This window comes from Quercus suber, unplaced genomic scaffold (assembly GCF_002906115.3).
Source record: "Quercus suber isolate HL8 unplaced genomic scaffold, Cork oak 2.0 scaffold_272, whole genome shotgun sequence".
NCBI classification, from domain to species: Eukaryota; Viridiplantae; Streptophyta; class Magnoliopsida; order Fagales; family Fagaceae; genus Quercus; species Quercus suber.
The window spans coordinates 475298-489959 of NW_027069728.1; the positions used below are offsets into that span (position 1 = coordinate 475298).

The 14662-nt window shown below is 34.8% G+C and overlaps 1 protein-coding gene across 1 annotated transcript; it reads left to right on the top strand.

The window, feature by feature from the left end:
• Nucleotides 1–9488: 9488 nt before the first annotated feature.
• Nucleotides 9489–14240, top strand: LOC111988764 (aspartokinase 1, chloroplastic). Its single transcript, XM_024020552.2, has 13 exons — nucleotides 9489–10164; nucleotides 10263–10345; nucleotides 10458–10498; nucleotides 10752–10906; nucleotides 11005–11154; nucleotides 11277–11372; nucleotides 11532–11648; nucleotides 12187–12306; nucleotides 12392–12484; nucleotides 12585–12701; nucleotides 13389–13505; nucleotides 13660–13722; nucleotides 13810–14240. The coding sequence occupies exons 1-13, from the start codon at nucleotides 9763–9765 to the stop codon at nucleotides 13966–13968; spliced, it is 1713 nt and encodes a 570-aa protein (XP_023876320.1). The 5' UTR covers nucleotides 9489–9762; the 3' UTR covers nucleotides 13969–14240.
• Nucleotides 14241–14662: the final 422 nt, after the last annotated feature.

The window sequence follows — 14662 nt, forward strand, 5'->3', positions numbered from 1 at the left end:
AGAAGTCTTGTTAATGGTGGGCCTTTATAAAGTGATCTTTTTTCAATTATAATCAATCACCTTAACATGTCTTGAAATATATTTCTGGAGATTAGTGTTTTTCTCTTTCAATGTATTATTGTAATTATCAAATTATAAAATTAATAAAAAAAATTATTGCAGCTTTTATTTGCTTCCCCAAAAAGTAGATAAATGATAATAAAGTGGTGGGAGGAAAAGATTTCTGGTAAAGAAATATAACACCTATTTGGTAGATATAATAGAATTTAAACATATGATGTCTATTTCATGATGATTGCTTTTATTATCAAGTTAAGATACTATTTTGTTTTCACTGTAGGCTGGGTTTAAACCCTCGATACGTTATTCGACAAATAGAAGACTTTACTTGTTGAGCTAACTAGAACCCTTATATAACATCTATTTACAAGACTCAAAAATAGGGAAACAGTTATAGAAATGTAAGATTTTTAGTTACTTCATTTCACAATACAATTTTATCTCGTGACCTTTATAATCCATATTGATTTTAGTTTATGACTAAACCATAAGGATGGTACAGATCCAACCCTTAAAAATCTGAAAAGCTTAAACACAAATTAAGTAATTAAGAAAAAATTATAACAAATACTTCATAATGGAATGACATAAGAAATAATTCTATTATATTATTGAAAAAATATGACTATTAGACAAAGTAAAATTAAGTAACCTCTTACCCAGAACTAGAGCTGGACCCATAACAACATAAACAATGCGTTTCATCTGTGTGTGTGCGCGCGCGTGCGCACGCGTTAGAAGCACCTAAGGGGTCATTCAAAGAGGGTCATGTGCTTTAAAATGATTTGAAGAGCATTTAAGTCCAGATTTCACTATTAAAATTTGATGGAAAATGGTACTATAGTGAAAAGTTTAAGGTCTATTACCACCGCGTATTCTTGATGCGGTGGTCACTTCACAAGTATAAGTGTTTGTGGAGTGTGGGGGGCAAGGGCTGAGGTTCAAGTCTCTATAAGGGAGTTTCACACACATATACACTTAGATTAGATTATAGTAGAAATTCTATCTTGTAAAACAAAAAATGGTCTATTGATTATTATTTAAATGAAAAAAAAATCATGATTTTTATTTAAAATATATGGTCTATAAATTCTTTATCATTCATTTTATGAAGGTTTATAGGCATCAAAGTTTAAAAAATTTGAATTCCTTTTATTTTACAATTAAAATTTCCATGCACACAATAAAGAGTCCTAGAGAGAGACAAAATTTTACGTCATAACATTTTCTTCAGTTTTTATTTTATTTTTTTAAGAAACAACATTTTTTTTTATTTAACATTCCCTATCACAAGAGAAATTATTCATTGTATAAGGAGACGACCCTATCAGGAATGTCTATTTATTGTTTTGCCTATCACATCTTTTTGTGTTATTACTTATAATTAAATCTGCATATTGTTCCTTTTTGCTTAATCACAAAAGTAAATTATTGAAATATATCCAACAATCTTAAATCAGATTTCGCTTATTTTAATATATTTTTGTGATTGTTGTCTATATTGGTGTGTATTACTGTGTTATACTTAATCTTTGAGTCTTGGGCAGTTTTGTGAATTCGTTTTGTGATTACACGAGATTGATTGAAAGTTTTTATTCACAAAATTTCTTTGGGCTTTTGAGTTTGAATTTGGGCTTTTGGTTTGTTTCATCACATATTCATCTGTTACAAGCATAACATCCATTCGAATGTTGATGGCTTTTGTAGCATTGCATAACCTAAAGATACATCAAATGGATATAAAAAATATATTATTAGGTGAATTAAATGAAGAGATTTATATGGAACAACCTGAGAGGTTCATTGTTCCAGGACAAGAAAAGAAAGTGTGTAGGCTTGTTAAATCTCTTTATGGATTAAAGCAAGCTCCAAAGCAATGACATGAGAAATTTAACAATGCAATGATGTCAAATGAGTTTAGAATGTGTGTATATTAAAGATACCACAAATGGCTATGTCATTGTATGTCTCCATGTTGATGATATGCTTATTATAGGTAGCAATAATGATATCATTAAAGCTACATAGAGAATGTTGACTAGTGAGTTTCACATGAAGATTTAGGTGCTGCAGATGTGATAATAGGAATGAAAATTTCTAGAAAATTTGATGGACTTGTCTTATCTTAATCACATTATGTTAAGAACATTCTTGAGAAATTCAAGAAATATGATAAGAGTCCAGTGAGAACATCTATAGATGTAAATTTACATCTAACTAAGAATAAAGGGTAAAGAATATCTCAATTGGAGTATTCAAAAGATAATAAGCAGTCTTATGTATATAATGAACTGCACAAGACTGGACATAGCATACTCTATCAGCAAGTTGAGTAGATACACTAGTAATCCAGGGGAAAACCACTGGAAGGCATTAGTTAGGGTTTTGAGGTATTTGAAATACACCATTAACTATGGATTGCACTACACTTGGTATCCAGCTGTACTAGATGGGTATAGTGATGCTAATTGGATATTTGACACAAAAGACACAAAATCCACAAGTGGATATGTCTTTAGCCTTGATGGTGCAGCTGTATCTTGGAAGTCTTCTAAACAAACTTGCATTGCTAGGTCCACAACGGAATCAAAATTTATCGCATTGGAAAAGCAGGAAAAGAAGCAGAGTGGCTTCGTCATTTCCTGGAGGATATGCCAATATGGATGAAGCTTGTGCCTTCTATTTGTTTACTTTGTGATAGCAAATTAGTTATTGGTAGGGCACAGAGTCATATGTACAACGGTAAGTCTTGACACATACGACGAAGGCATAAGACCATGAAGTAGTTGCTTTCTAATGGAATTATTTCCATTATGTACATAAAGTCGAAAGGGAATATAGAAAATCCGTTAACCAAAGGGTTGAGTAGAGAGCAAGTAAATTGCTCATCGAGGGGAATGAGATTAAAGCCTATGACCTAAAAGTCTCTGGGATGGCAACCCAACCTAGCTGACAGGAGATCCCAAGATCTTAGTTCATAGTGACAACCAAATTGTGGAGACTTGGTTTATCACTATCGAGATAACATCTCCCACCCATTCTTATGATGAAATAGTGATGCCTGTTTGCAATGTTTATGATAAACTTTTCTTTTAATGATTCTTATATCTTGGAAATCCAAGTGGGGTATACCAGGATGTTCTTAATAAGAGTCACCTATATGAGTGTGATGTGGGCTGCTTCCATGAGAGTATTAAGGCTGAATTTTCTAGAGCACATCATGAATATACCAGGATATATTCTAGGCAAAAATGAACAAAACCATAAGAATGAACTATGTTAAAAAATGAGCTATGTGAATTCTATTGTCTTGGTATACACAAACTCCTGAATAGTTCAAGATATCATGTTCACTAGTTAGCCAGCATATCTGATAGTTTTTCACAAAGGAAAGTTCAAAGCCAAAAGCTACTTCTCCCAATACAGTAACTTTTCTTCTACTCTGTGTGTGTCTGCATTATCATTTACATTGTTTTTATCAATTTCCATTCATGTGGGGGATTGTTAGAAAACTAATATGGAGTGAATAAGAAATTGACTCCTAATGTGTCCACTTGAACATAATATTGTAATGGTGAGAATCCTTGAGTCCCACATAGGAAATGATAGAAAATTAGAGTTTATATGCTTATGGGTTGGACACTGGGTTGGTTTTAGGCATGTGTGGACTGAGCCCTTTTGTCTAAATAATAATAACATTTTATTGCTTCATTTTTGAGTCAGTAAGTTTGTATACAACAATTATTTTTGAAATAGTTTGTCAGTTTAATAACATATATATTCTTAATCTCTCATTCATGAAAAACAACTTTTTTAAGAAACTCTTCCAAAGAATATTTTGTGCATTAACATTTGAGTCAAAAAAAGAGAAAGAGACTTCTTCTCCATGCTGTAGATCATTTTATCCTAAGAGACAGATGTCTGTGAGTCTCAAAGCATCACAGATTGTGTGAGGGATGAAATCTACTTTAAGAAGATTGTGTCAAACACAAGACTTAATCTATATCATTCATCCTTCACGCATTTAGTTTGTAAGTTTTTAATTATCTTGTAGATTTCTTCTTATATATACAGTATCTATGTATTGTTTTTGCCTATCACATCTTTTTGTTTTATTGCTTATAATTAGATCTGTATGTTGTTCATTTTTAATTAATCACAAAAGTAAATTGTTGAAATGTATCCAACAAAACCCACCCACTCACTGTCAGCGATTCCAAATCAGATATCGTAGCAGTTGCGTTTCTAGATTTGAAACCAAATTCTGACAAACCCACTGTGCAAGGAGGATATGATGAAGAGCTAGATCTATGAGAGCCAGAGCCATAATGGATCGGTTAAGAGAGAGAGGCCCAAATCACAGGAGGGAGACCTCGGAGGAGGTGGTGGCCACGAGCGATGGAATGGCGGTGACAAGGCTCACCTTGGTCCTTTCACGACAACTACTCTAACAACAAAACAGGTTGAGATTTAATGGTGGTCACCAGAATGGAGGCGAAAGGTGTTGTCGTCGTTGTCGATGGGTGTTGTCACTGGGAAAAAGGGGGAGAAAGAGTTGTCTGTGAGATTTTTGTAAAATGTTTTACACTTTTTTTGGTAAAACATTTTACAAGTTTTTACACACTAAGTTTTAGTCAAAGGAAAATATTTTACAACTTTGATTATGTTTTACATGCAATCAAACACTTGAAAATAGGAAAATATTTTGCATCGAAACAAATGAAGCGTAACATCGAGTTCCACATCATTTTTTTAAAGTGGAACTTGATATTCCTAATATGAGTTTTTTGCAAAATTAAAAAATAAAAATTTAAGTGGAAAACAATGTTAAGGATATCAATTTCTGAACCAGACTTAACCCCATAACAACCCAAAAACCTGACATCTTTGTTATCACTCAACTTTTTTGCCCTTCACTCTCTTCTCTCTAGCTTGCATCTCCCTCCTTCACATATCTTCAAATCGCTCACTCTCTCTAACTCTTCTTTATTCTCATCTATCTTCTCAGCTCTCTATTTTCCATCTCAAAAATCCATCTCAATCATTCGTCTCTTGTAAAAAAATCTGGTTATCCTTTCTTCATAGCAACTAAAGAAAACCATCACATCTGATCTCTATCTCTCTTATGGTGTGATCTTTCTCCATCACATTTGTCGCCCAAACCCTAAGGTAACGTTTCCTTGCATCAGTTTAATTTGGTTGTTAATTACTTTATTATTATTTTTTTACTCTAAGGCGTTGTTTGTAAAATTGGTTGGTGGGTTTTACGTTTTAGCACCCAAAACATCAAACTCAGAATATAAAACAAAATTTCACGTGCATTTGGGTTTGTCAGTGATTATTTCTTGGATTAAGTATTGTTCTTGTATAATATGGGATGAATTATGAAATAATTTGTACTCTTGAAATTTTGAAAATTGAATTTTGAAGTAAAAGAATATTTAGTGAAACTTCCAGTAGGGGTTGTCTGTAACTACATTTGGTGAAATTTGAAATTTGTATATAGTGTGTAAAGTAAAATAAAAATTACTAAATACAACATGTTATTATGCAAGGATAATGGTTTTGATTGAATTGAATTGGAAAAGATAAATTCATTTGCACATAGCAATTGGTAGTCCAACCACCTATAACTAGAGCCCTTTCTTTTGAATTTCAATTATCTATTTTGTTTTCAATCATACAACTTGCCCTTGAATTTAAAGAACCACAAGGACCATAGACCATGTATTGTTTGACAACATCATAAGCTAAAGGTTTCTTACTCAAATCTGGAATTTTTGTTTTGCTGTTTTAGTATGCTTGTCATCATGATGTAGGAAAACCAATATGTGTGCATGAGGTAGCCCCCTCTTTTGATATTCAATGGTATAGACAACTTGTACCAAAATAGCAAGTTAATTATGTCAATTTAGAGTAACTATAAAGCCCAATTAAACCTCCTATTGTCAAGAACAGCGGTGTATTTTGATTCTGTCAAATTTTTACACCTGAATGCAATGGATAGGACTAACTCCCTTTCACAACCCAAACATTCATATGAAAATCTGCTAACCCAAGTTTTCAACTAATGTCAAATTAATCATTATGCATGAGCATGGAAACCCCTTACTTTGATGCATGAAATACGTAAGAAATCAATGAAATTTAGAGAAGATATAGGACTTAACAATTGATAAAGATCAATAACAATTAAAAAGGAATAAATATGTGTGAGAAATTTGATGAAGGGAGAGTGTTGTTGCAGAGAAGAGATGGCAGCAAAGAAGTGACAGAGTAGAACGTATGGGGCAGAGAATTAGTGAAGCAGAGGGGGGATGTGGTAGAGAATGAACAACAAAAGGAGGAGTTAGAATAGACTTCGAAACGGTGGAGGAAATTGTCCTGCTCTTGTTGGAGTGCGTTTGATCGAATGGGTGTAATGTTTGATTTTTCTAAAGTGTTAAGGTGCGAATGGTGTAACTCTTCAGGTTTTGTTTTGCATTTTTTAATGTATACATGGCAAATTTTTAAGTGTTTGCCTACGTGGTAGCACGACCTTAATTGTTGAAATCCACCCCCAAAATAAAAGAAATTATTCAATATATCTGGTAGGTCTATCCTCCTTTCACATGATTGTGGGTTTCATATGCAAGACCCACATATAGAGTCCATCTTTATATGAGAAGATGGTGCAGTATATTGGATACGTTGAGTACTTTCACCATAAATAGATAATAATTGGTACATTAAAAAATGGACTTAATGGAAATAGACAAATTTACTTTGAAATAAAAGTCTTTTTTTTTTAAAAAGAAATTTTATAATAAGTATTAGATGAGTAGTCATTGGGTGGTTTCCATCTATTTATTTTCTTTTTCTTACTCAAAACTTTCTAAAGGAGCAAAAATCTCAATTGAATGATAGCTACATAAGAGCACTAGCATAAGGTGTGCCAAATGCTAGATATTTAGCATTTGACACACCAAACACCAAAAAGTATACTACATGAGATGTGCCAAATTTCAAAAAAAAAAGAAAAGAAAAAAGAACATGCTACAATACTATTCTACTAATAGAACAACATTGTAGCTATGTTCTAAAAAATTATTATTTTAATACATTTTCTCTCATTTTCTCACTTCAATTTTTTTCACTTGTCTCATTTCTCCCTCTCACTCACTTCCCCTCTCAGTTACTCTCCCTCTCCCTCCTCTCTTTGTTACACATGTTGATAGCCACCACAACCAAAGACAAAGCCACCGTAACGCCCACAAGTTAACAACCACCGTGAATTCGAAGCCATCGTTCGAGATTTCTCTTCTAGTTCTTCTTCTTTGTTTGGTAGTTTTGATTTTGGTTTTTTTATATTTTATTTTATTTTTTTATTGGTGGTTTTAGTGGGTTTTGGTCGGTGGTTGTTAGGTGATGGTGGTGGGTGGATTTTTGGTGGTGTTGGATTGCGAGTTTGGGTTTTACAATGGTGGTTATGGGTTCTTTGTGATGGGGGGTTGTGGGTTTATGGTGGTGGAGGGTTGAGTTGTGGGTGTGGGTGTGGGTGTGGTAGGTTGTGTTTTATGGTGGTGGAGGGTTGTGGCTGTGGGTGTGTTGGAACATGTGAGAGAGAGAGAGAGAGAGAGAGAGAGAGTAAAATAAATAAATAAAGTACAAGTGAAAAATAAGAGATGTAATGTAGAGGGAATGGTAAAATGGTGTGTTAAATTTAATAAAGTAGCTTTTTGATATGCTGATTGCTAAATTATTTAGAATTGCTTGTGCTAGTGCTCTAATAAAGGTTTAGAATTAGCTCCTATTCAATCATGTTACAAGTAAAAGAGCATTCACATTAGTGGTGCTAAAAAATATAGCTTTTAACAACTAAAAATGCTACTGTATCTATTTTAACACCCTACTTTACATTACGTCCTATATCTCATACTATATTATTTTACCAATTCATTTAAATATTATTTTTTATTATTTCTTTATTATTTGTGAGAATAGATTGAATTTTTTATTGAAGGGTGAGAGAGAGAGGAATAAAATATTAAGGTTTATTTTTAACACCTTGCTACAGTAGTTGCTATAGATAGCAATTTACTATGGCGAGTAGCCAAAAAAATTTATATATAGCAATTTGGTTATAGCTTGGTTTTTTTTGTTGTTGAGAGCTAAAAATCACTCTAAGGGTAAATTCCATTAAAATGTTCTGAGATTTGGCCTACTATCAACTATGTCCAAGAAATTTCAAAATTGACCAATTTAGTCTCTAAAGACAACTTAATCCTTAACGTCGTGGTGGTGGTGGGGTGCAATTGTAAATCTAATCTTTAAGAGGTGTTGTCTTGGCCAGTCACAAGTCCAACTGAAACTGCTTGTCAATGCAAAGGTGAACGACAGGTTGGAAATCTAAATGTTGTCAGATGGCAGTGAATGGTGGTTTCGTACACCCGGGACAATCAAGTCAAGTCATGGGTTGACCCTCAACCCAAACCCACCCAACTTGTGGACACCCCTTGTTGGAATAAAAATTATGGTGAAGTCCATAAATTAAAAAGGCTAAAATGCAAAAACACTCCTAAGGTTTGGGTTAGTTGCAAAAACACTCCTTAGGGGTTTCAATTTTTCCTTATAACTTCTGAAACTTTAGGTAAGCAATAAGGTCAAACCTCGTCCAATCTTTCACTGTATGGATTTCTAGGTGAAAGCAAAGAGTAGTGGCTAGCTTTTCTTTGTCCAACCTCCCAGATTGTGGCCATTCCTCCTTTCTCTAAGCGACTAAATTGCCCCAGCGGCAGCCTTGCTCTAACTCAGACTTAGAGGGTCTTGAAAATCACAAGACTCTAGTAGCAGTAACGGATCATTTTGCATGTTTCCATATTCGCCAAACTAACCCCTAAAACTAATTCCCATTAACTTTTATGGATGGAAAAATCACATGATTACTTAAAAAAAAAAAACTCATCAACTAATTTATGCCACTAATCACATGATGGCCAATTAATATTTTTGTCCACATGAGCTAATAAAAGTTAGTTCCGGTGCTCAATTTAACAGATATGAAAATCTCAAGGAGTTTTAACAAAGAATTGAAACTCCAAGAGGTATTTTTGTGGCTAACTGAAAGATTTGAAACCTACTGTGTTTTTGCAGCCAATTAAAAATATAAATTTGTCTAGAAATAAACAATTAAAAGTATTTGTTTTTACTATGCCTGAGTCCCGCCTGTGCCTCGAAAAGCATAAATAGACTGATCAGGTGGTGGTGGAATCTACCGTGTCTCTGTCTGTCCAAAATCCAAATTGGAAAATTACCCCAAAAAAAAAAAAGAAAAAAAAAGTGACTTATGTTGTGAAGTCGACAGGACGATAACTGATCGAAAATAAAATTAAAAATAGGAAAAGTTCTTCTCATCAGACGAACTACACCGTCAAAACAGTCAACTTAAAATTATTAAATTACCGAAACAAAAGGACCTCCTTCTCCTCCTCTCTCTCTCCCATCCAAATAGGAGGTTCAAATTCAATACAATAAACACACAGCAATATATAATATATATATGAATGTCGTAGCCTTCGATTTAAAAATTTATTTCCTAAACCTTCGTAAAGTTGAAAAAAATAAAATAAATAAAGCTTTTTTAACTTGTGAACCTTCGTACTCCCAAAAACCCTGCTACTCTGAATTCAACAAACCCTATTCGTCGATACAACAACAACAACAATGGCGTTGCAATCACACGGTGTCAAAATTCCGTGTCAGGGATTCACAGCGAGCTCGGATCTGTCGCGCATGGCTATCTCGTCGAACCAGCTCAGCTTCTCGAATTCTAGAGGGATTGAAGATTGTCGGGGGAGGAGGAGGAGAGCGAAGGCGATAAAAGTAGCAAAGAAAGAAGGAGGAGGAGGGGTTGAAGCAGTGTTGAAGGCTGAGGAAGAGGAGGAGGAACGATTCTTCTCTGATGGAAATGTGGAGAATTTCACGAGCATAATGAAGTTCGGTGGATCTTCTGTGGCCTCCGCTGAGAGAATGAAGGAGATTGCTTCGCTCGTTCTCAGTTTCCCTCATGAACGACCTGTCGTTGTTCTCTCTGCTATGGGGAAAACCACTAACAAACTTTTACTGGTATTTTTCATTTCCACCATTTTCGCTTTTTGTGTTTTTGTTTTGCTCAATTTTGGTTGGTTATGGTTTGAGGAACAACAATAATGGCTGTGATGAAGGCTGGAGAGAAGGCTGTGAGTTGTGGTATCTCTAATGTGTCGCAAATCGAAGAGTTGAGCTTTGTAAAGGACTTGCATCATAGGTTTGATTTTATTAATTTTCCTTTTTTTTTTTTTTTTTTGGTTTTAAAATGAGATTGAAATGGAGCTCTGTAGTTATTCTGATAAGCTAAGTGTTGTTTTTAATTTATTCAGGACGATACGCGAACTCGAAGTTGATCCCTCTGTTATCTCTGGTAAGAACTCTTCAAAGTGCCTTAGAGTAATCTTTCCTTTTGTTTATGTAATGTTTAGTTGATAAATTATGTCTTGTACTCGATTTAGAAGCGGATGCTATTTATAAATTTATGCTGACTAACGAGTTCATTTCAAGGAAATATGAAGAGAAGAAATTTGAATTCATGCTTTCAATATTTGACACCCCAATTTGATCGTAATTTGATGTGTTAATTGGATTATTTGGGTGCTGTGGGTTTGTACATTTAACAGCTCACTTAGAAGAACTGGAGCAACTGCTGAAAGGTATAGCTGTGATGAAAGAGTTAACTCCCCGCACGAGAGACTATTTAGTTTCATTTGGAGAGTGCATGTCCACGAGAATCTTTGCAGCATATCTCAATAAAACTGGTGTTAAAGCACGCCAAGTACGTATATTCTTCTTCACTTGTGTATTCTTTGTTTGTCAAAATGCCAAACTGTCAATTTTAGCTGTAGCTCACAATGTCACTACTTAATTTTGCAGTATGATGCGTTTGATATTGGTTTCATAACCACAGACGATTTCACAAATGCAGACATCTTGGAAGCAACTTACCCAGCTGTTGCCAAGAGATTACATGCTGATTGGATTAATGATCCTGCAATTCCCATTATCACTGGCTTCCTTGGAAAGGTACTACTGAACTGCTGCTGCATCTGTTTTCCTGCTGAGAAGCTACATAATTTAGTTTGCTTAAATCAAGTTTATCAGCATGATTTGCAAGCATGAAGGAGTATGTGTTTCTCTTATTGTAGGGTTGGAAATCTGGTGCAATTACCACATTGGGTAGGGGTGGTAGTGATTTGACAGCTACGACCATTGGCAAAGCTTTAGGCTTGCAGGAAATTCAGGTCAGAATTAGACCGAGTTCATGTACTGCAAGAACTCATATGCGCTGATGAACAGAATCATGCATGTTTTCTTATCACACTCTCTTCTGGAACTTACTTTAGTATCAGTTTTGGTTGGGAATTTTACAAATATACCAGCTTAATTAACAATTTGAACAGGTGTGGAAAGATGTTGATGGTGTTCTTACTTGCGACCCTAGTATTTATCAACGTGCAGAACCTGTACCATATTTGACATTTGATGAGGCAGCAGAGCTTGCATACTTTGGTGCTCAGGTTAGATTTCTATTGCTTCCCGCCGTTCAGAAATTGTCAGTGAATAGTGTTAGAAGCTGGACTGGACCAGTAGGTTGAATTTTCACATCTTAGTTTGTAGGGTCCTCATGCTAATTCATTTTAATGTCAATGTGTATGACACATCAATCCTATACAAATACACTTTTCAAATGTGAGGGGTTTTCCAGGGTATATTAATTTATTATGGATGCAGAGATACTTATAGCTTTAACATGTACATATTGAATGTTTCCATGATCATCTTTTTGCCAACTCCTGGTTTGATTCCTCAAGTAATAAATGTGGTTAAGTGCTCTGCCACCATTTTTGGGCTGGGCTTTTTGTTGAAAGAGCAGGGCAGTTAGTAATATTCCTGTTATACTTTTATTTGTACTTGTATATGGATTTGTGATGAAACTAAATTATTGGGACTCAGCTAGCATTTCCTGGAACCAAAATATTGTTATCTAGAAAAGAGACTTAGGCATTTCTCTTATTTTTGGTGAAAGTGAAAATATTCATTTTGTCCTGTATGCAGGTCCTACACCCACAATCCATGAGACCAGCCAGAGAGGGTGATATCCCTGTCAGGGTTAAGAATTCATACAACCCTACAGCTCCTGGTACTCTTATCACTAAAGCAAGAGATATGAGCAAGGTTTGTAGCAGCTGAAACTTCATCATTGGTGTGTTTGGAGGAATTCAACAGTGTTGACCATTTTCTTCACCTAAATCAATTACAGGCTGTGCTGACCAGCATAGTTTTAAAGCGAAATGTTACAATGTTGGATATAGTTAGCACCCGCATGCTTGGTCAATTTGGCTTCCTTGCAAAGGTAAGAGATTGTTTCTGACTTAATTTTGTTCTGTCACTTGTTGCCAATGTGGCTTATGCTAGTTATAAATCCTACTTGCTTTATGTTTTCCTCCAAGTAGGTGTTCTCAATATTTGAAGATTTGGGCATATCCGTGGATGTTGTTGCCACTAGTGAAGTTAGTATATCTTTGACATTAGATCCATCTAAACTTTGGAGCAGAGAACTGATTCAGCAGGCAAGTGAATGATTGTCTATTCTTATGTTATTATTTTTCTCTTACTTCGCATTTTACATAGTTTTATGTTTAATTTTCCTGTCAATCATATCTGAGGTGCTTAGTATGACGGGCCACAAAAATGCTTTCTGGTTCAGTATCTAATTAGTGTACCACAACTGGATGATCTATTGGTGGTACTTTATAGTTAATTGGTATTCTCGGATTAGGAGTGTTCAAAGTTCGAGTTGGTTCGGGTGGGGTATCAACTCACAATATCACTTACTCTTCTTGAGTTGGGGACTTTCCCACCTGCATCCAATCAAACAATCATTTGAATCCTACAGCTCACCATTTTTGGGTTTAAAAAAAGAAAAAGGGAAAAACAATGTTGCTGGGCCGATTCAACCGGCCACATTTACATTCTTGTTTAAATGGCTTGGGATTCAAATGACGGTGGATATTCTGAAGATTTTTGTTTCAGCAAGCTATGTTTTAAAATATTCTTATTCTTATGCTCAATGCCATGCAAAAGGTCATTCTTACATTGCAATAGAGAACTGTGATAAACTATTTCTTGGCTTAATCAATGCAATTACTTGCCCTGTTGAAACGTTTGTGTGTCTCACCTTCTTGGTCTAAATTGACCCCCAGAGGATTGCCTGGTAAAGTATTAAATCCATTTGCACCAATCTCTTATCTGATTAGGAACTTGACCACGTAGTAGAAGAGCTAGAGAAAATTGCAGTTGTGAATCTCCTGCAGCACAGATCAATCATCTCTCTTATTGGCAATGTTCAGCGTTCCTCGTTGATACTGGAAAAGGTGTTGTATTTTCTTGTGCAATTTAATAGAGATTACCTTGAACTATATTCCCTTTCAATGTTTGATGTACTTATAAATCATTGGGACTTTTGAATTGAGTAGATTTTCTCTTTCCATCTTTTACATCAGATTTTAATGGCTTGATGTTTGGCAGGCATTTCGTGTTCTTCGAACCCAAGGTGTTAATGTCCAGATGATCTCACAAGGGGCATCCAAGGTCATTTCATCATGATTGTTATCTATACTAATATTTTATTTTTCTTCTGTTTCCTAACATTCTCTTAATAATTTTGGTATCAACCAGGTGAATATTTCATTAATAGTAAATGACAGCGAAGCTGAACAATGTGTGAAGGCCCTTCACCACTCCTTTTTTGAGAGTGGTGATCTGTCTGAACTAACAGTGGATGGTGAAAACCGTGAAATTGGAAATGGCTCAGCAATGAAGCTAAAAAACGTGTGAAGGCCCTTCGCTACTTTTTTTTCCAGCGTGGTGATCTGTCTGAACTAACACTGGAAGGTGAATTTCGGAATGGTTCAGCTCTGCCATTGTGAGTAGAAAATTGACTATAAATCCTAGTACTCATTCACAATGATTCTTTTGGTTTCCCAACAAACATATTTACTGGCCATTTCCATCTGTTAGGCTTGTTTGAATTTCAATGCAAATGAAGCATTAACTAGTCCTAAGGACACAATTTGAGTTGCATTCAATACTTTATTATAAGGACACAAGTTGAGTTGCATTTACTTTATTAAAAAAAAAAAAATGATGTTTTGATTAAACGGCTTAGCAATGAGTGAATTGTGGAACAATTCTCAAGAACCCTCCAAAATTGATGGCACCTTGTTTTCCTACATGGTTTTCATAACCTGTGGTGGCGATACAAGTTTTTTAACATTTTTCATTTTTGTGCCACCCAACTGGAGCCGTTCCGGTAGTTGATATTTTGCCAAACATTCTAATAATTTATTAATCTTTGAACACGTGATGCAATGCTGCCAGATTTGGCTTTAAAGTAATGGTACAACTTCTGTTTTTTAGAGTTATATGAAGTGATACAATTGTTTTTTCTTTTGTTTGAGAGAGTTTTCAACCTCTCAAAAAAAAAAAAAAAAAAAGTGATACAATTGTTTGTTACACTTAAAAATATATA

Bases quoted from the DNA above. Each gene is read 5' to 3' on its own strand.
- LOC111988764 (XM_024020552.2), top strand. From the start codon at position 9,763: ATGGCGTTGCAATCACACGGTGTCAAAATTCCGTGTCAGGGATTCACA. The intron at 11,155-11,276 runs GTACTACTGAAC...CTCTTATTGTAG, and splicing joins TCACTGGCTTCCTTGGAAAG to GGTTGGAAATCTGGTGCAAT. The intron at 13,723-13,809 runs GTCATTTCATCA...GGTATCAACCAG, and splicing joins TCTCACAAGGGGCATCCAAG to GTGAATATTTCATTAATAGT.